Source organism: Schistocerca piceifrons, chromosome 3, assembly GCF_021461385.2.
Source record: "Schistocerca piceifrons isolate TAMUIC-IGC-003096 chromosome 3, iqSchPice1.1, whole genome shotgun sequence".
In the NCBI taxonomy this organism is placed as follows: domain Eukaryota; kingdom Metazoa; phylum Arthropoda; class Insecta; order Orthoptera; family Acrididae; genus Schistocerca; species Schistocerca piceifrons.
Window position 1 is genome coordinate 697,004,532 of NC_060140.1, and position 21,384 is coordinate 697,025,915.

The 21,384-nt window shown below is 36.6% G+C and overlaps 1 protein-coding gene across 4 annotated transcripts in view; it reads right to left on the minus strand.

Moving 5' to 3' along the window:
- Positions 1-10,530: 10,530 nt before the first annotated feature.
- LOC124787779 (inositol hexakisphosphate kinase 2-like) overlaps positions 10,531-21,384 on the minus strand; it is a 98,835-nt gene continuing 87,981 nt past the window's right edge. For all 4 annotated transcript variants that reach the window (XM_047254675.1, XM_047254677.1, XM_047254676.1 and 1 more), the window contains exons 7-8: positions 20,650-20,911; positions 10,531-15,371 (exon numbers count right to left, since the gene is read on the minus strand). In XM_047254675.1, the coding sequence (XP_047110631.1) occupies positions 15,183-15,371; positions 20,650-20,911 (451 nt within the window). In that variant the 3' untranslated portion in view covers positions 10,531-15,182. The remainder of the gene's footprint in view (positions 15,372-20,649; positions 20,912-21,384) is intronic.

Sequence of the window (21,384 nt, forward strand, 5' to 3'; positions counted from 1 at the left end):
TCTGTTCATGTCACCGACCTACGTCATGAGGTCATAGCTACAAAAGGACTGCTACTTGATGGGTCACCAGCCCATGAAATGTATGAGGCAAGTAGTTCCACCACTGAACTCATTGTGATGAGGCAGGGCGAGTTGGTGCATACACAACTGAATTCATCGGGGGTGCCACCCACCTTGAGAGTCATATTTTGAGAAGAAAGTTTATTGAAGCATCACTGGTTTCACATATTTTCACCAAGAAAGATGTCTCCACATCCAAGTATTTTTATAAAAGCTTTTGGGGATTTACTGTGCAAGTCTTGGAGCAAAAGTAGAAGTTTGTAACGGGACATCCTCCTCTAGCTATTACTTTTCTTCAACGGTAATGTTGATACTAGAAATACTTTTCAAATTTTGGACGGGTCAGTATTATCTCAGCTGTTTTTCTGAAAAATTTCATATAATTTCATACACAGTAAGCTATATTTCAAGCTAAAATGTATGATAAGGAATTACTTTATTTTTGTTATTACAATCGATATGTACTTGCTCTGAATGTAGACCTAAAATTGTTTTTTTAAGAAACATTTAAAATTACGAAATATTTGGCACACTTAAAATTTCTGTTATTAATTATGCAATCTAGTACTGTTTATTATGTTTGTTTCTGGATTCATTGATGAAGTAATAATCAAACTTAATTAAAATTCATTTGTCAAGAAAAATTGTAAACCCTTTGGAATATTGTTATTACCACAGAGTGATGTAGCAGTAAGCATGCCTCTGTTGTAATCGGACATATTTTTGTATTTTGAGCAAACAGTGTATTTTTCGACTTCGTTAATGTGAAAATTCGAAAGCCAGTGTGACATACAAAAATGTGACAAAATAAATTAACATAAAAACATAAATTCTGCAGTGACAATCTTCAAAATTATTTAGATCAGTTGAACCATGAAAACCTAAAATGTGAGAATTTTAGATTCAAGAAACAGACCCCCAGACAAGAACAACTGGAGCCACCTCTACAAGAAAAGATAAGTAAACTAAGAAGTTTATTGTAATCTTACTTCTGTCAAATCTTCAGAAAAGACTTCTCACATTGGTGAACAAGAGCAGCAACTAGGAAGGAGGGGGTAGATTACAAGTTTCAGTGTGCCACAGCATACATACAGTGTCAGGTAACCTTAAGGTTGACTGAAGCTGCTGAGAATTGCATGATGTATGATCAGTTTGTGAAATCATTCCCAGCCAAGTACTGGTCAGCAAAATGACTTAGGAAAGAGGTTTTTAATCCAGATACACACAATCCAGAGCAAGGTAGCTTGAGGAAATACTTTAAATGATACATTAACAAAACTTGCTATTGGGACATCCCGTAGCCCACAAAGATGTGCTGTGAGTTTTGAAGGCTAAATTATCTATCAACATTCATGAATAGTTAATTACAATACCAATCCATAACCTGGAGCATTTTTTGTTGATCTTGAGTTTGATCAACTTTGATCCAGGAGGATTTCAAGTGCTAACAGCAATGGTGGCATGCAGCCTGTGAATTCCAATGTGCATGCCAATAATCACAGGCTCAGCAATGGCTATCAAGGCAATTGCATGGTGCCTCAGTCTGGACCTGCAAATAAAAACAATAATGTAAATATGCAGAACTTACTGTACTTCTAGAGGTGGCTGATGGATAACAACCCAAGTTCAACCTGGGGTATCATGCAAACCAAAATACACCCCACCATAACCAATGACACTTGAATTATGGCAACCACTGGTGCCCTAAGAAAGGGAATTTGCCACTACATCCTGACCATGACAATAGACCAGCAACAAAAGCGTAGCCTCCACTAAATTGACCATCACTGGAAAACCATTACATTTGCATAGTTGAAGTGGCAGAGGACGTCTTTCATCAATGAATGAAGCATCACACTGGACGCAATATCATTACACTCTGTAATGATAGTCATGGGATGGGTTGATGGCACCATTTCCACTGAGCAGCTTTACGTGTTACAGTACTATGAGAACACTGCTATTAGGTAAAGGCTCAGTAATGATTATGAGATGTGTTCAGAACGTGGCAAAAAACTTGTACTGGCAGCGGTTAATAATGTTGTGGGTGGAATTCTGACCATCGTTATACTTGAGACAGATGCTAATTTGAATTTTCTTGCTGGCAATTTCTTTAAGACAGTTACCAACACTCAGTAAATGCCCACTCTACCAGTTCATAATTGTTTGGTAGCTGGTGCCAGAGGCCAAAGAGTAGATACGTAAGCACAGATTAATGTTGAATTTGAGAACAAAGCTATTAGTTGCACTTTTCTTGTCATAAATTTCTTAACTGTGAATTGCTTGTTGGTCATGGGCTTCCTGTAAGAAAGGAATCTGCAGAACCCAGCTTTCAAACGGCCAGTACCATTCGATAGTGGATTACAGAAATGTTGTTTAAAATTTAATTAAAACCAAGACACATCTAGGCAGATTCTGTCAAGGAGTTAGAGTAAAAACCATTCAATCTTGGTTGCTATGCTTGCACAATGATCCTGACTATTCGAGAAATGAAACTATTTCATCAAGTTGTGAGGATGTGCTACGTGAACCTGCCTGCATAAATGAGAAAATCGAGGAAGCTGAATGTTTGTCAGAGGACTAGAGACTTGAGCTGGAAATTTTGTTATTGTGTCATGATAGTGTCTTCTCCAGTAGACCTGGAGTAATTAAGGGACATCAGTATCATAAGTATGTGGTTCCCCATAAGACATATTGTCATGTGATGTTTCCTGCTCTGTGGCAATAGTGTGCTGTAGGAATTGTTATTTTTTTGCTTTTTCTTTCTGGTTTAAGCTGCTTATCTCCAGATATTTAGAATTATCTTCAATAATGCTGGGTGTCTATAATCATAAGTTATTCACTATTTTCAATAATATATGTTTTATTACTAACTTTTGTAACTTGCTGAAAATAGGAATTTTATTTCCTTTATGTGTCTTAACATTATACATTTATCCATTCCTTTCATTTCATAAATAATCCTTTTGTATATAAGGCAACTGTTACTTTCAACTATAATTAGGCTAGCAGTGACCTGTATATGTGAAAAATGTCAAGTTGCACCATGGTTCGGAGTCCACTTTAAACTGTATACCACCTATAAATGGAAGCACCTCCAGAAGACAACTTGGTTAGTGAAGCCTTATGGTGTTCTAATGAGCACTCAGATTAAGAACAGCTTCATTTTATCCAGGAACAGCTCAAACTGTTGGCAAAATGAACAAGCAGTGTATACTACCTTTCGCAAACTGATTGTAATGGGGTTCAAATGGCTCTAAGCACTACGGGACTTAACATCTGAGGTCATCAGTCCCCTAGACTTAGAACTACTTAAACCTAATTAACCTAAGGACATCACACACATCCGTGACTGAGGCAGGATTCGAACCTGCGACCGTAGCAGCTGCCTGGTTCCGGACCTGAGCACCTAGAACTGCTCAGCCACAGCGGCCGGCAGTGGTGGGGTGTCACAAGAGCAATTACTCGACTCAGATTTCCATTGGAGTAGTTTATTTTTGTATGCAGTGCCTCAAGAGGAAAGCTACAACTTCAGTGTGTTATGGAACCCGAACTAATTAAGATATCTGCACCATGTTTGTCTTCTGTGACAGTCAAACTCACAAAATTTTGTTTGTGTATGTTATACGCTGTTGTGAGTGAAGCATAATGGCAACAGTTCAAGAAAGGGGTAAATGTGTGGAGTGGTTTATTTAGACCAATTTGGACACACAGGTTCAAAGGAACTTCCAGTCATGGTTTAGGAAGTGCCTACCTTCAGAGATGTCTAAATGCAAGTGATACAGGAACTTTATGCAGACAGGACACATCGACATCATGTGTCATACTGGTTGGCCTGGAACAAGAGAAGCTGACACTGAATGGATACATTGGCTTTTTAATGTTTGCCATGGAAGTCGCTTTGGAGGGTGTCACAGGAGCTGCAAATCCTTAGGGCGACCCTGCACAGGGTCCTTCAGAAACATTTACAGATGTTTCAATATTGACTGCAAGTGTTGCATGCATTGAAACCAAATGACAAACCACAACACATACATATCGTTGTGAACATTCCTCATAATTTAGAGGAGAATGGAAAGTTTCGTAACAACCTATCATTTTCTACCAGAGCATCGTATGTGGTAAGGTATACATTTTGTTTGCATATGGGGCACAACCAATCTGCATACTATGGTGGAAAAGGGAAAAAGAATGTGGCAACCCAAAAGTGAATGTGTGGTTGTGTACGAGGGTTGATCGCATTGTTGGACCATTTTTTTTTCCAGAAAAAAAGCAGTTAATTCTACCAATTACCTTGATATGCAGCAGTTGTTTGTGTTACCACAACTGGCTGACTGCCAAGAGACAGTCATTTTCCAACAAGATCACATTGGGCTCAGACTGTGCAGGATGTTCTAGACCACGTATTTTCAGATTACTGGATTGCCAGGGATGGTCCAATTCCTTGGCCTCCTAACACTACAATGATGGACTTCTTTCTATGTGGGTGTGTCAAGGACAGAGACTACCCAAACACCTGTCAACCACATCAGAAATTTAAAGAATCGAATTGTTTCTACCATTGGATTTGGATGGTGTTTGTGCCACCAAAGGCACACATGCTGAAATTGATGGAATGGTATGAAAACTTTGTGATATAGTGTGTTACATAAGCCAAACATGGTATGATTATCTTAATTAGTTTGGAGGCTACAACATGTTAAAGTTGTACTGTGCTTTTTGAGACATTCTTTATTAACTGTGGTGTAGGAGATCACCACAGTTCTTGAAACAGGCATGAGCATCCACTGGGATTTTAAGCAAATATTCAAAACAGCAGCTTAGGCACTCCCTTCACCAACAGCCTTACGAGGATGATGGACCCTGGAAAGCTTTATAAATTCACTCAGAATGTTTTTCCATTATGTCGTATAAACTCATCTGGTTGTTAGTTTGCCAAATTAGGTTACATATTGTTCTGAAGTGGCAGCAACAAACAGAGATTTATAATACCAGTTAGTGAGAAATGAGCCAAGTATTCTGCTTCTGGAGCACGCAACGGGTATGAAGCCTAAATGTGTAATAAATTTCAGGAGTTGCTTTGAACCTGTGAAATCAGTTGCAGACCCCACAGAGGGAGAAAATGTAGGTCTTGCAGGACCAGAGTGCCTAGTGTTGTCTTAAGTTCTCAGTTTCATAGAAAGCTTTATGACTTTAGTACAGTTGTGCATGGCAAAAACTTAAGTGTGTGGCTTACAGCATGTAAACGGTATCGAGATATTACGTTATAATTCATATGTTTTTAATCATAGGTGCTGATGCCAGAGTTAATGATTCAGTGACTATAAGGAAATAGGTAGCAATCAGGCGACCCTACCTGTTGAGGTGGAGATTTAGAGTTCCATGGAGCAGGGGTGCAGAAGAAAGAGCTTCGTGAAACCTAAGAACATCAGTTATGTATGTAGTACAGATAGACAACATTAAGAGTTGGTAACTGTCCTCATTTCTCATGTATTGAGTTGGAATTTTGCAGATAATATAAGAAGGTGAACTGCACCTGACTTCTTATTTATTTGTGAGCAGATGAGAATGAGAAGTTAATTTTCAGCAGCTTTATTTGCATACTTGAAAGGAGAGACAGCATTGGTCGTATATTTTTGTTTATTATTGCAAAATCAATTTTCGGTCACTTAGTGATCGCCGTAAGCTTATTGACACCAGTGCTTACTAATTTAAGTTAAATATTACAGCACTGAAGATGGTCACTAAGTGACCGAAAATCGATTTTGCGGTAATAAACAAAAATATACGACTAATGCTGTCTCTCCTTTCAAGTATACCCATTATCTGGTCGTAGTGCACAGGACACTATGGAGTCGCCAATCAATAAAGCTTTATTTGCAGTCTGTAAGGAGCTGAAGTCTGAGCCAAAGTTGGAGGAAGAAGCTGCATGGATTCAGGGCATAGACTAGCAGGACCCTGATTAATAATACTTAACGGTGACCGGATATTCAGTAAGCAACATTCATTGTGTATAAAAGGTATTTTCAGGTGGCAACTTATTTAAGTGTTTGGTGCATGACGTGTAATACAACAAACTACCATACACTCCAAGCCAACCGAAACCACTCCATGTGGTGACCTTAGCAGCTAAAAGACAGAAAAAGTGTAACTAAAAAGCCGAATCTCGAGAAAATTTCGTAAGAAAGAGCCAAGGAGGAAACACATTGCCAAGGGTAACAGGAATAAAACAACAAGACCTTCAATAAAATACTGACATAAAACTGAATCAGAAACAAATAATAAAATTAAGTGAAAAAGGAAGAACTCTGTTGGGGAGCAATGGACCAGTATTCATCCAATGACAGTGCGCAATCTACAAGCAGTCGTCAAAAGACTGCAACGCACACGCAGTTATCAGCACACTGCAGCCAACATGCAGTTTGTTGGCAGCATGCAGTTGTCTACAGAGTGCAGGCTGCACACAGCACGTTGGCAGCACGCAGGCGTGAGCAACTAGCAGTCGACACACAGTCCATCAACAGAATGCAGTATAGAGATAATGCTGAGCTGTACTTGCAATCACTACAAAAAGCTGTGTGTGTTGCGAGTGAAACAAGACAAGACAAGACAAACAAGACAAGTATAGAATACAATTAATTTTAAAATTAAAAACATTGGTATAAACAATAGGTGAGTTGAGATGAGAAATAAAATATTTGTCAATGTCTGTCATCACAAGAAAGATGACCACATCAGGAGAAATAAATTTAGAAATGATTTTGAAAAATTTTAGAGAGATTAATAATAAAGTACAGTCATCCACAGACGAGGTCCTTAACAGTAATAATGACAGAATTGCTCAGTTTGATAAAAAACTTGAGGGAGTATTTAGCAGATACATTAGATCATAAATTAAATGTTTTTAAAAACAAAATTCATACTGAAATGCTTCAACAATGTGACCTTGTACATAATGAAATTCAAGAACATATTGGGGAAATTCATACTGATGTAGATAGTTTATGAGAACTTGCAGTAAATGAGTGTAAACTTGTACAAGATCAGATTTCGGATGCGCAGAATTGTATTGAAATTTTAGAGCAAAGGAACAAGAATGAAGATTCCATTTCTTCTCATGATATCTTTACATGTTTGGAGGAAAAAGTACAGGCCTTAGTAGATCAAAAATTTCAAGAAAGTGCACAAACTTTAAATAGTGTCCAGCTTTCCTGTGATGAAGTAACTCATCCAAATACCAAATTTAAACAATTGTGGGATGAGTTAGCTAAAATGATAAAAGAAATCACAGAAAAGTCAGCATAGAGGGAAATCTATAGATACTTTATTAGAAGAACTACAATTATGCAGTAGCATGAACCTATATAAGCATTTCCCAAAGTTTAAATCTGACAGATGTACACCCAACATACTTCTTATGAGTTTTTCGAAATCTTTGCTTCAAAAATGGGAGGATTCTTGGAAAGTAGATTTTGCACTAAGTTATGTAGTAGGGGATGCTGCTGGATGGAGGAATGCTCACTCAGAAGAATTTACTTCATGGATGGATTTTCAAGAGAAATTTAGACACACACACACACACACACACACACACACACACACACACACACACATGCACAAGCACGTACAAGCAAGTCGTTTACAATCATGCACATGATCTCAAGCAGGTGTGGGGAAACATTATAGGAGTAAAAATGTTTTTTTTTTTTTTTTTTTTTTTTTTTTTTTTACGAGTTAGTCTTGTCACTTTTTAGAGGGTAGGAATGAAGGGGCCAGGTGTCAGAATAACCCGAGGATAAGAGCGACAAAGTAACGTGCAGAAGGAAAAGGGTTTTGGAGGACAGTAGCAATAGGAAGAAGAGTCAGGCTGGAGAACTGTCTGGAGAAAATCAGAAGTCTGGTGGGGAATGCAGAGATAGAAAAAAGAAAAAACAGAAGGGAGAAATATTGGACTGCTCAAAATAATAGTAAAGAAGCTATGTGATGCAATTTATGGAAGTTTATGGGTAAGTTACCCCAGAGAAGGGAATTTATATGAGGTTCGGGTGGACCCAAGGAAGGGAGGGCTCCAACCATTTTATGGAAAGAGAGGTACATCATGATAGCAGGGGTACAAAGTTAGGGGGAAGAGTATTTAATCCCTCAAAGGGCAGTGTTGAGAAATATTTATGAGTACTATTATTTCAACAAGGGTAGGGACTCTGGATAAGGGAGCATTTCCACCAGACTGATTAAATGAAATTATTAAAGTTAAGTAAGTTACCCATTTCTGACAACACAATGTAATCTCAGAGTGCTCTGACTTTGATCCTAGAATTATAGATAATATTTACCTTCTCCAAGGAATAAAGAGATTTTCGTGATAAGGTATAATGAAATATGCGTTAATGGTAAAACAAAAACACAAAGAAATAGTTACTGCAATATTGAATTTCAAGAAAAACTTAGTGATACCGAAGCCATCAAGTCTATTTACTAACACTTCTATAATAATTAAAGCTGAATGTGTATTCACGACATCTTTTCTCTTAGTGGTGTGTAGTGATACATCCCACTCCTTGAATGAGTAGTATCACATCCTTAAATACGTATGTCAGAGAAAAGATGTTCGTGACAGGAGTAGTCGATAAGTGGTGAGCAGCCCACTGTCGGGAGATGTTTTAAATCGTAGGTGCTGACACCAGAACCAATGATCCAATGACTGCATGGAAATGGGTAGCAGTCACATGACCCTATCTCCTGAGGTGCAGATTGGAGTTCGAAGGAGCAGGCGGGTTGGAAAAAAAAGGTCCATGAAATCTAAGGAAGCTAAATGTCAAAGATAATAAATGTATCATAATTGTTTATTATCATGTTGAATATCAGATCTTATGTACATAGTACAGAGAGGCAGTATACGAGTTGGTAGCTGTCCTCATTTATCATGTATTGAGGTGTAATTTTGAAGATAATATAAGAAAGTGATTTGCATGTCACATCTTATTTATGTGGTGGAGTGAATGCGAATGAGAACTGGGCCCTGATTAATAATACTTAATGGTGACTGAACATCCAGTAAGCAACGTCCATCGTATGTAAAAGGAGTGTTCAGTTGGCAATCTATTTACGAGTTTGGTGCATGAGGTGAAGTATAACAAACCACCATGCAGTCCAAGCCAACCTAATACATTTCAATTGTACATAAAGAATTAACAACACGAAAGATCTGCACAAGATGGGTATTACATGTGTTGAATGTAGACCAAAAATTAATACGGAAATAGATTTGTTAGTAATGATTAGACCATTTTACAATGAATCCATCTGATTTTTATGTGTCGAATTCTTTGTAAAGACAAGATATGCATGAAGTTTATTTCATTCATACAAAGGATTTTGGTCAATGAATACCTTGTGTATAGTGTTAAGAATTACTACTACAAAGCAAGTATTTTGAAACGAGTGTATGATAAAAATATATAAGAACAGGTGTGAATTGCAAAATAAGTTTCAGAAAGATGATGCACCTGTTTTAGCTTTGGTAATGGGAAAATTGAGAGGTAAAATGTGATGTGCATAGTGTTGAAATACCCACATCTTTCTCTTGTCTGCCATCCTGTAATTTCCACCAGTTCCTGTGTCTAAAGAAATCTGTCTTAAGAATATTTTGAGTGTTATGAATATTTTATGCAACCACAAAAAAGAAAAACAAACAAGAGGTTTCAGAGCTTCCTTAATTTTACGTCATGGAGAAAATCTGCTTCACTGGATAAATATGGGTAAAGTGCATTGTCCTAAAAATAAAAATACAAAAATGCAAGTGAATTTTGAAAGTAAAAAAAGTGGGCTTATTTATCCAAGTTTGGATTTTGAAGCTTTAAATTTCCTGACCTATTAACGTACCCATCAAATTCAATGATAAAGATGAATGTGCATGATGACAGTTTTCATTAAAACAGGCGTCCATGTCACTATATGTGGTTCAAAACCCTGGGTGTGAAAGATATGCTTTTTATAAACTGTCTTCTTGGTTCAAAATGACTCTGAGCACTATGGAACTTAACATCTGAGGCCATAAGTCCCCTAGAACTTAGAACTACTTTAACCTAACTAACCTAAGGACATCACACACATCCATGCCAGAGGCAGGATTCGAACCTGTGACCGTAGTGGTCGCGCGGTTCCAGACTGAAGCACTTAGAACCGCTCAGCCACCATGGCCGGCTGTCTTCTTGGTCTGACTGAATAATGTTTAGTAGAATTTAAGCTTTTACAGACTGAATGCAATACCCCTATGAGGTAATATATAAGCTCTTTAAGTTGTTATGTTATTACACATACTCTTCCTTCCACCATTCCATTGCTTCAAATGTCAACCTATCTGCCCTTCTCTTCATATGTGAGCCTTTACTAACGTCACTCCACCAAGTAGTTAGAAAAGGTTAAGAGGTACTTTTGTTTTCATTTATTAACTTTTGTAAGACAATCAGAAACCTTTGAAAAATATTGTATTGCTTTTAATTCATTCCACAGGACAGACACAGGACTGTAATACACAAATTAAATTATATGTACAATAATTTACCTTAAAGTAGGCAGGTACAAGCACACAGGCCTTCCAAATGCAGTCAATCCTCTTTGCATTGCACAACATGAACAAAGTGATGAAATGCAAAGAACTGCAATTGGGCGGCAAGATATGTGACCACAAATACAGTTTGGGCACAGATAAAAAGAAGAAGAAAAAGAAACAGCCACTGCTCCAGATTTGAGTCTTTGAAAAAGAAACTTTATGTAGGCTTATTATATTATACCATAACAACTGTCACATAGTTTGAAACTGTAACACACATTTTTAGGCTCACAATTTTTTATATAATGCTTTATTTTCGAATAATGTCCATTATATTGGACAGTGGCCTGCAATAGTGATCATATTCTTTCATGTTTCAATTTGAGAATGTAATGACATAATTAGCTAAATTCTAGAATTATAGATCTGACAAGCAGTGCATCAGAAGCATGTATAATGTGTACACATGTAACAATAAATGATTGAAATCATATATTAAAAGTTTCAAAAAGCATATCTGGACAAAGAGAAATAAGGACCTTCATAACAATGTTCATGTTTCTGGGATATCAACATGATTTGTTATCTGTTCCTTGAAGAAAAACAGCTATCACATCAAATTTGTTTGAATCTGCAACTAACACTTTTGTATTATTTGGTCTTGAAAATATTTTACTCAACTATTACAGTTGATTTACTCTAACAATCAGCAAATTTAAAAATAAGAAAAGTGTAAATTATTGCCCAGGGTAAAAATCATGACAAGTGACCATTACAAATGTGCTCAGTTGTTTATCACTGATTTGATGTAGCAGTAAAATATCACAGCACTAGATATATTTACTTAAATTCCTCTGGTTCAGAAGATTGGATAACATGCAGCTTTTTCCACCAAAACATATCAAAAGTTTTAAAAGAGAGAAAACAAACCAATATGGGATACTAAATTACTTAACTACCACTAATCAAGTTTTTTTTATGGAATGCTAACACAGACAAATTTAATATCCTGTTTCTAAAAATATATTAAGGATTCATGTTCTGATAACAGCAGCATTAAAAATTTAGTGTGGTAATGCAATTTTGAAGTTAAACACTGGTCATTTGAGAAATTGAATAACATTATATCTCTGTCTATACTCTGTTGCAGAGGAAGAAAACGATTAGTGACTTCTGTTTCATAGGTGGGAAATGGGAAGAAGCTGTGGCTCTTTCTTTTACCCTGTTTTTACAAAGAATGGTGCCCATAAACAGGTTACAGTCAGCAAACATTTCTCACAGCATGACCAATGCATTATCACTGGTTAATGCCCATTACATCATATATACAGCATTATAAAGGATAAGTTTTTATAATAGTACAATAATGAAAAAGATGTGTATACTACCACTAGTCAGTACTTCTGTGAGAAACTTAAAGTCTCTTAAAGCCATTGCTAATGCAGCATAATTTATCTTATTCACTGAGACAGAGTTACTGTAGGAACAATGGGGAAGAGGTATAAAACAAATATTTGTAGACGACAGACAGTTACAAAATGCAGTACATGTATCACAAAGACATTATTTAATATTATCATTATTTCAGCGATGAGCACACAAACAGTTTTACAATCAAATGTGGTCCCAATATGGGAATTAAGTATGTCAGATTAAAGTGAAACAAGTAGGAGGACCATTACAATTTTAAGCAACACAAGATACTTAGTAAATACAGTACACAAAAATGTGTCGAGATTTAAAAAAAAATAATAATTCACAACAAGGCTCCTTCTGAAAAAATAGCAATTCCAGATCCAGCTGGTTAACTATTTGTATATACATAATCTAGTAACCAATCTATACAACCTCTTTAGAATTTCAAAATCATAACTACAAACAATAAATGCAAATTCATGAAGGAAGTGTTCTCAGATCACAAAAGAGATGTTCAAAACACTAAGTGGTATTAAGAAACATTATACATATAGTATACTTCCAACACACATAACTAGGAACAATTCCTGAACTTAAGTAAAATTTAGCACATACATCTTTTTAGAATACAAGACAAATAAAAGTTCAGCAGAAATTTCCAGTGCTACAGTCTAGTTTATCTTATTTGTGTATAACATTCAATAACATCCAAATGTCAATTGCTGATGTAGTATTAAAGAAATTAATTCAAGCACAAGAACAATGATTTGTACATTAGATGTGATAATAGGGCAAGAAACTGCAAGACAGGAACTTAAAATTGACTGGCTGACAGTAACAAAAACAGACTGGACATTTCCGATGTCACAAAGGGGGAAAAGTAAAGGAAGATGAAATAGTAAACATTAAATTACTTAGCACATATAGCCAGCAATTATTAATTTGTTTGTTTTCAATTATAATCACATCATTTCAGAAATGAAGCACATTTTGTTTTTGATACATAAAATATCCCTAATCATAAATAAACATCAATAATTCACATCTGAGAGACAACACCTTGACTTTTTTAAGTGGTTGCTCTTTAACTGATAGTATTATGTACAGCTTCTAATCAGCTAAATCTACTCTTTATACGCTCTCGTGTTCTAAGCACAAAAACAGCACACTAAAAGGAATGTCTACCTTGATCTAACAGGACACAGAAGAGAGAAATATCCATAGAAAATTCCTGAAGTATGAATTTACAGGAGCAGTCTGTGGTCATAACAGTTATGAAGCTCTTAGACATGCCAGTTGCAGAGTCTTGTCTGATGTCAACCCAATGCTAATGCTAATAAACTATATATATGTCACAATGGCATACCTTGTAAGAGATAACTGTGATATATTTAATGTTTTTTTTTTGTAAACAAGTACAGGATGAAAACTGCATCTATACTATATATTTTTATATCATTACTACCAAAAGGCATGAACCACAAATACTGTACTGAAGTCAATGGTAATTTCTCCCTATTGCCCTGATACATGAACAAAAGAAACTTCTTTTCATACTACAGAAAAGTAGGCTACACAGTTTTGCCAAGGACTATATTCTGTAGGACATGTAATAATATGCCCAATGATATTTCCAATAACGTTTTGGATGTGCTGTTTTGAGCCCATTTAATGTGATGTCTTTCTTATCTGAATGAATGTTTACTATTTGAAGCAATTTACCTGCACAATGTAATAAAATTTTCTTTCTTTTGTCATGTTAAGTACCTCAGTATAAAGCATAAAATGAGTTTAACCTGTTACTAATAGACTATAAGAAACTTAAACAAAATAACATTCCTACCACAATGAGAAATGAACATGATCATTTATTTGTGAAAATGTCAAAACCTCAAAATTAATATTCGTATAGCATTTGTACAAGACACAGGAAGTCCTTATACCTACTCAATTAGTGCAATGGAAGACACAGACGCTCTCATTTCTCTTCAGATTTCTCAGTTTTTCTTATCAGAGAAGGAAGAGTACTTTCCGTAGCACACAAAACACACAGAAATTGTTTCATCACGAAAGCACTCTGCGTCGAGCTAAAATTGAGGGGGGGGGGGGGGGGGGGGGGAGGAGAAGAAGAAGGAACGGCTACTCTTCAAAGTCACATGTAGTCCAGTTAAAGAAACAGTTTCAGATGAAATTTAAAATTTCTTGGCAGTATATCTCATGCTGCTCCATTTCATACTTGACAAGATCACTTGTGCTAATGATAAACTTGAATAAACACTGAAGAGAAGCCACTGCAAGCACTTTCAATCCTGCAACCACTTGATTGCTAAAATGCTGCCAAACTTCCTTCACTACAATCTTAGTACTGAACACAAAGTTCATTCTGGATGTGTTCACTGAAATTGTCAAACACTTTAAACTTCACCAATGTGTCCACCATTCTATAAAAGGAATGTTTTTATGATAAGTTCAGACAACAGCTGAAACAACATATAACTGCAGCGAAACAACACGTAACTGCATGAGGTAAAGTACAAATTTAAAACGAGATTCAAATGAACAGAAAGTGACACTACTGTAAATCAGATAAACAACACAATACAGTTTTAGCTGAAGTTAACAGGCAATCCTAAGTTGATTTTACTGACACTGGACATTAAAAGTCATTCACCACACAATGCATGAAAAGTTACAAACACAACCTACATTTTATTGCATTAATTTTTATATGACAGTACTTGAAGTGCAGTCTTCACAATGGCTAAGAATGCCTTTGTGTAAGTCATCATTTTGATGCAAAAACTTCTGGGCTCTTTCAACATCTTATTGAAAGTGCTCAGTTAATGAAACTGTAACACAGAAAGGAACTGAAACTTAACAGAGTCAATATTTTGAAATAGAAGCATACGGAATTTTGCTCTGAACAAACAAAAATGATTCGTGTAATCTTGTTTGAGCTGGATATTAGTGCCAATCAAGCTAATTTCAAAGAGCAGAATTATGATTAATCACAATGAAACTTTGATGCACTTTTCATGTTACTCAGAAGTATATGCAAAAACAAATTCAGGGAGGGAAGCAGACTACCCAATTTTTTATTGTTATATGGTGTATATCCAGATCTGTGTGAACTTAATTCTTTTACATCAATAGTTTAGCCTTCAGCTAGGATTTCCAACAAGAGACGGCGCAGGCTATCCAAGCCAGTCAAGAAACCACAATCTGGTCCCTGATGAACTGTAGAGCCTTGTCTTCGACCAAAAGTTGTGTGTGCAAAGTCAATTACACGGACATCGACTTTTGAGTTCTGTTGCATGTGTGCACCACTCTCATCAGGAAACACCTGTAAGAAGAATTACAAATATTTATAAATGAAATACTGATCATTACACTGATGAATACATAAAACAAATCTCTCTTTCTTTATTCTGTGATTCTATCGAAAAGGGAAGGTAATTATTTTTACTTTGGTGAGATTATTAATAACATTTTACAAGGAATCTTATTTACCTACCATCTAATCTTAGTTTGTAGTTATCTTATAATGTCCCTTTTTTATCTCCTGCTCATTGTAACATTAAGGACTGGCCACTGTCTAGATGATTAGATCTTAGTTCCAATTGTGTACTTGATGAATAACAATATATTGGTGGCAGTTCAATTTACAAGGAAAAGGAAAGTACATGTTAAGATTATTTCTCGTCTTTTTGCGAAGGCATACCACCAACGAATTACAGAGTATTTTCAATTCAGTTCAAAAAGGAGAAGCCGTTCTGTGAATAATATTTCAATCTTGAATCAAAAGTCAATATTTTGCATTTCATGGATATTGTTTCTATTGCAAGAGGGGTTTCTGACATCCAGTTACATCATTTTATTTTTAAAATTTAAAATGGTGTTGAATGAACAGAAAAAGATGGTGTGTAAAACATCTGAAGGAATGCACTTTGTTGAATTCCAGTTCTTGACAGCCTTTGCCTTGGGGTGTCAAACTCTGCTTAGTGAATTCTGTGATGTTGCTTTTGACATCGAGAACACACACTTAAATATACACATTCAGATCTGTTAGTATTCTGAGTCAGGTAAAAGGATGGCAGTGTTCCACAGAACTTGCCTTATATGTTAAAAAATTTTATTTTATTATTTTATTTATTTTTTTAAAATTTTACTAACCATACTTATCAGTCTCCACATCAGATATGAGACCTCAAAGAAATCTTTTCACAATCCTGGTTATCATATTCCTCCCAATTAAGTTTTGAGTCAATATGATGTTCTGTAGGTCTGACAAGTTTAATTTCTATATCTTCAAAGGAATCTAATAGAAGCTGTCTGGTATACAATGGAGTGTAACTGACTGCAGACCAAGGCCATGCAGAGTCAACTGATTCCAGTATTCATTATCAAGTACTGAGATGTTGTGATGACATTAAGTGAAGTTATACCGTGAGCCCCCCCCCCCCCCCCCACCCCAATGAACCATGGACCTTGCTGTTGGTGGGGAGGCTTGTGTGCCTCAGCGATACAGATGGCCGTACCGTAGGTGCAACCACAACGGAGGGGTATCTTTTGAGAGGCCAGACAAACGTGTGGTTCCTGAAGAGGGGCAGCAGCCTTTTCAGTAGTTGCAGGGGCAACAGTCTGGATGATTGACTGATCTGGCCTTGTAACAATAACCAAAACAGCCTTGCTGTTCTGGTAGTGCGAACGGCTGAAAGCAAGGGGAAACAACAGCCATAATATTTCCCGAGGGCATGCAGCTTCACTGTATGGTTAAATGATGATGGCGTCCTCTTGGGTAAAATATTCCGGAGGTAAAATAGTCCCCCATTCTGATCTCCGGGTGGGGACTACTCAAGAGGACATTGTTATCACGAGAAAGAAAACTGGCGTTCTACGGATTGGAGCGTGGAATGTCAGATCCCTTAATCGAGCAGGTAGGTTAGAAAATTTAAAAAGGGAAATGGATAGGTTAAAGTTAGATATAGTGGGAATTAGTGAAGTTCGGTGGCAGGAGGAACAAGACTTTAGGTCAGGTGAATACAGGGTTATAAATACAAAATCAAATAGAGGTAATGCAGGAGTAGGTTTAATAATGAATAAAAAAACAGGCGTGTGGGTAAGCTACTACAAACAGCATAGTGAACGCATTATTGTGGCCAAGATAGACACGAAGCTCAAGCCTACTACTGTAGTACAAGTTTATATGCCAACTAGCTCTGCAGATGGTGAAGAAATTGATGAAATATATGATGAAATAAAAGAATTTATTCAGATAGTGAAGGGAGACGAAAATTTAATAGTCATGGGTGACTGGAATTCGAGTGTAGGAAAAGGGAGAGAAGGAAACATAGTAGGTGAATATGGATTGGGGCTAAGAAATGAAAGAGGAAGCAGTCTGGTAGAATTCTGCACAGAGCATAACTTAATCATAGTTAACACTTGGTTCAAGAATCATAAAAGAAGGTTGTATACATGGAAGAATCCCCAAGATACTAATAGGTATCAGATAGATTATATAATGGTAAGACAGAGATTTAGGAACCAGGTTTTTAATTGTAAGACATTTCCAGGGGCAGATGTGGACTCTGACCACAATCTATTGATTATGAACTGCAGATTAAAACTGAAGAAACTGCAAAAAGGTGGGAATTTAAGGAGATGGGACCTGGATAAACTGAAAGAACCAGAGGTTGTACAGAGTTTCAGGGAGAGCATAAGGGAACAATTAGCAGCAGTGGGGGAAAGAAGTGCAGTAGAAGAAGAATGGGTAGCTCTGAGGGATGAAGCAGTGAAGGCAGCAGACGGTCAATTAGGTAAAAAGACGAGGGCTAGTAGAAATCCTTGGGTAACAGAAGAAATATTGAATTTAATCGATGAAAGGAGAAAATATAAAAATTCAGTAAATGAAGCAGGCAAAAAGGAATACAAACGTCTCAAAAATGAGATCGACAGGAAGTGCAAAACGGCTAAGCAGGCATGGCTAGAGGACAAATGTAAGGATGTAGAGGCTTATCTCACTAGGGGTAAGATAGATGCTGCCTACAGGAAAATTAAAGAGACCTTTGGAGAAAAGAGAACCACTTGTATGAATATCAAGAGCTCAGGTGGAAACCCAGTTCTAACCAAAGAAGGGAAAGCAGAAAGATGGAAGGAGTATATAGAGGGTCTATACAAGGGCGATGTACTTGAGGACAATATTATAGAAATGGAAGAGAATGTGGATGAAGATGAAATAGGAGATACGATACTGCGTGAAGAGTTTGACAGAGCACTGAAAGACCTGAGCCGACACAAGGCCCCGGGAGTAGACAACATTCCATTAAAACTACTGACGGTCTTGGGAGAGCCAGTCCTGACAAAACTCTACCATCTGGTGAGCAAGATGTATGAGACAGGCGAAGTACCCTCAGACTTCAAGAAGAATATAAAAATTCCAATCCCAAAGAAAGCAGGTGTTGACAGATGTGAAAATTACCGAACTATCAGTTTAATAAGTCACAGCTGCAAAATACTAACACGAATTCTTTACAGACGAATGGAAAAACTGGTAGAAGCCGACATCGGGGAAGATCAGTTTGGATTCCGTAGAAATGTTGGAACACATGAGGCAATACTGACCTTACGACTTATCTTAGAAGAAAGATTAAGAAAAGGCAAACCTACGTTTCTAGCACTTGTAGACTTAGAGAAAGCTTTTGACAATGTTAACTGGAATACTCTCTTTCAAATTCTGAAGGTGGCAGGGGTAAAATACAGGGAGTGAAAGGCTATTTACAATTTGTACAGAAATCAGGTGGCAGTTATAAGAGTCGAGGGACATGAAAGGGAAGCAGTGGTTGGGAAGGGAGTGAGACAGGGTTGTAGCCTCTCCCCAATGTTATTCAATCTGTATATTGAGCAAGCAGTAAAGGAAACAAAAGAAAAATTCGGAGTAGGTATTAAAATCCATGGAGAAGAAATAAAAACTTTGAGGTTCGCCGATGACAGCAAAGGACTTGGAAGAGCAGTTGAACGGAATGGACATTGTCTTGAAAGGAGGATATAAGATGAACATCAACAAAAGCAAAACGAGGATAACGGAATGTAGTCAAATTAAGTCGGGTGATGCTGAGGGAATTAGATTAGGAAATGAGACACGTAAAGTAGTAAAGGAGTTTTGCTATTTGGGGAGCAAAATAACTGATGATGGTCGAAGTAGAGAGGATATAAAATGTAGACTGGCAATGACAAGGAAAGCGTTTCTGAAGAAGAGAAATTTGTTAACATCGAGTATAGATTTAAGTGTCAGGAAGTCATTTCTGAAAGTATTTGTATGGAGTGTAGCCATGTACGGAAGTGAAACATGGACGATAACTAGTTTGGACAAGAAGAGAATAGAAGCTTTCGAAATGTGGTGCTACAGAAGAATGCTGAAGATTAGATGGGTAGATCACATAACTAATGAGGAGGTATAGGACTGAGGAGAAGAGGAGTTTGTGGCACAACTTGACTAGAAGAAGGGATCGGTTGCTAGGACATGTTCTGAGGCATCAAAGGACCACTAATTTAGTATTGGAGGGCAGTGTGGAGGGTAAAAATCGTAGAGGGAGACCAAGAGAGCAATACACTAAGCAGATTCAGAGGGATGTAGGCTGCAGTACGTACTGGGAGATGAAGAAACTTGCACAGGATAGGGTAGCATGGAGAACTGCATCAAACCAGTCTCAGGACTGAAGACCACAACAACAACAACATAATTATTCACTAGCCGCTATGTTACAATTATATTTATTTCAAAACAGTTCTGAGAAATGTACATGAATGTCAGTGATTATTTCATTTACAGTATCTGTGTTCATACATTTTGCAAGCTGAAAACGAGTCATAAAATTAAGAACGTTCACATATAAAAGCACTGCTATTGTTTTAATACAATTATGTAGTACACAATATAATCATAAATGTGTTCTATGCATTGAATCAATTTTTAAATAAAAGTTAATGCCTAATGCTCTAACCAATAATTTATATATGCTTCAAGCTACACATTATAATAAGAAACACCACTGAAAACTAGTGTGAAATAAATACAATTTCAACATAGCAGCTGTTTATTTTTATCTTCATTAGAACAAAGCTACTGCAGAGTCCAATCTTATCAATTTATGATGTTATTACTGAAATGTCAACAGTAGGGAGAGGAGCTTGAACACACTTTGAAACCTTAACATAAAAAGTCAACATGACAGAGATGAAATATTAATATTCTATACAGATCTGACAGATCCTAAATCTGCTGATTTATTTATGTCTTTTCTATGCCTGGAGTCTCAGTATTGTATCAAACTTCACAGAAAATAATGATAAATGCTTCGATATTAAAAAAAAAAAATCTTTTTACTACTAATGTAACAAAACTTCCACAGAGACAAGGCAAGAGCCAGAGGATAGAATGAAAAATTGTACAGTAAAAGCATATTCATGTCATAAACGCATTACAGATATAACATTTGAGTGTCCATATATTAAATGGCCCAGATTGTATATACAGTGACAATAGTGATGAGCTTCTACAAAAACATTTCAATAGCTCCATAATATTTTCAGTATCACTGAGAACACAATGAAAGAGGACTTACCGTGTCTTCTGAAATTGGCACAAATCCTGATGAAGCTCCACGCGCTGCTGCTGCCCCAAAACTCTGAACTGGCAAAGGTGCTGATGGTTCACACGATGAAGAACTGGCTTCCGACAGGGAAAGGGGCATATCAGCATCCATGCTGCAACAGTCTGATGATGAGCCTTGTGTAACTTCATCACAATTGCTGGGCAGCTCAAGGTAACTGTCATGTTCTGGTTCTGGTTCCCACTCACATCCCTCATATACAACCAAAAGTGAACTGCAACATAAATTACAGAAAAAAACAAAACATTTCACTACTTCCACTGTGCAAGAATATTTGAGACGTCATGTCACCTGAGCATTATTTAGTGATATATAAAAAATGTATTGAAGGTTATGTGAGGAAGGCACAAAAGCACATTTAATAACTGAAAAAGTGGATTCCATTTCATAAAAGATACTCAAGTCTTACTCTGTAATTACATTATTTACTTCAGTTAAATCATTTTCATGTCTGAGATGACCCATCATTCTTTGGTGGTGTCAATTTCACTGTCCATTAATCCACTGATTGTGATTATACCCTAGCTACTGCTAGAATTCTGATAAAGTCTTTGGCCATGGGGATGAACTACTTCCAGGATACATATTTATTTATTCATTTATGTTCTGTTCCATACATTCAGGTATATGGAACATGTCAAATCATACAAAGTTCAAATACATGGTCCAGTCATATTAATGTGATCA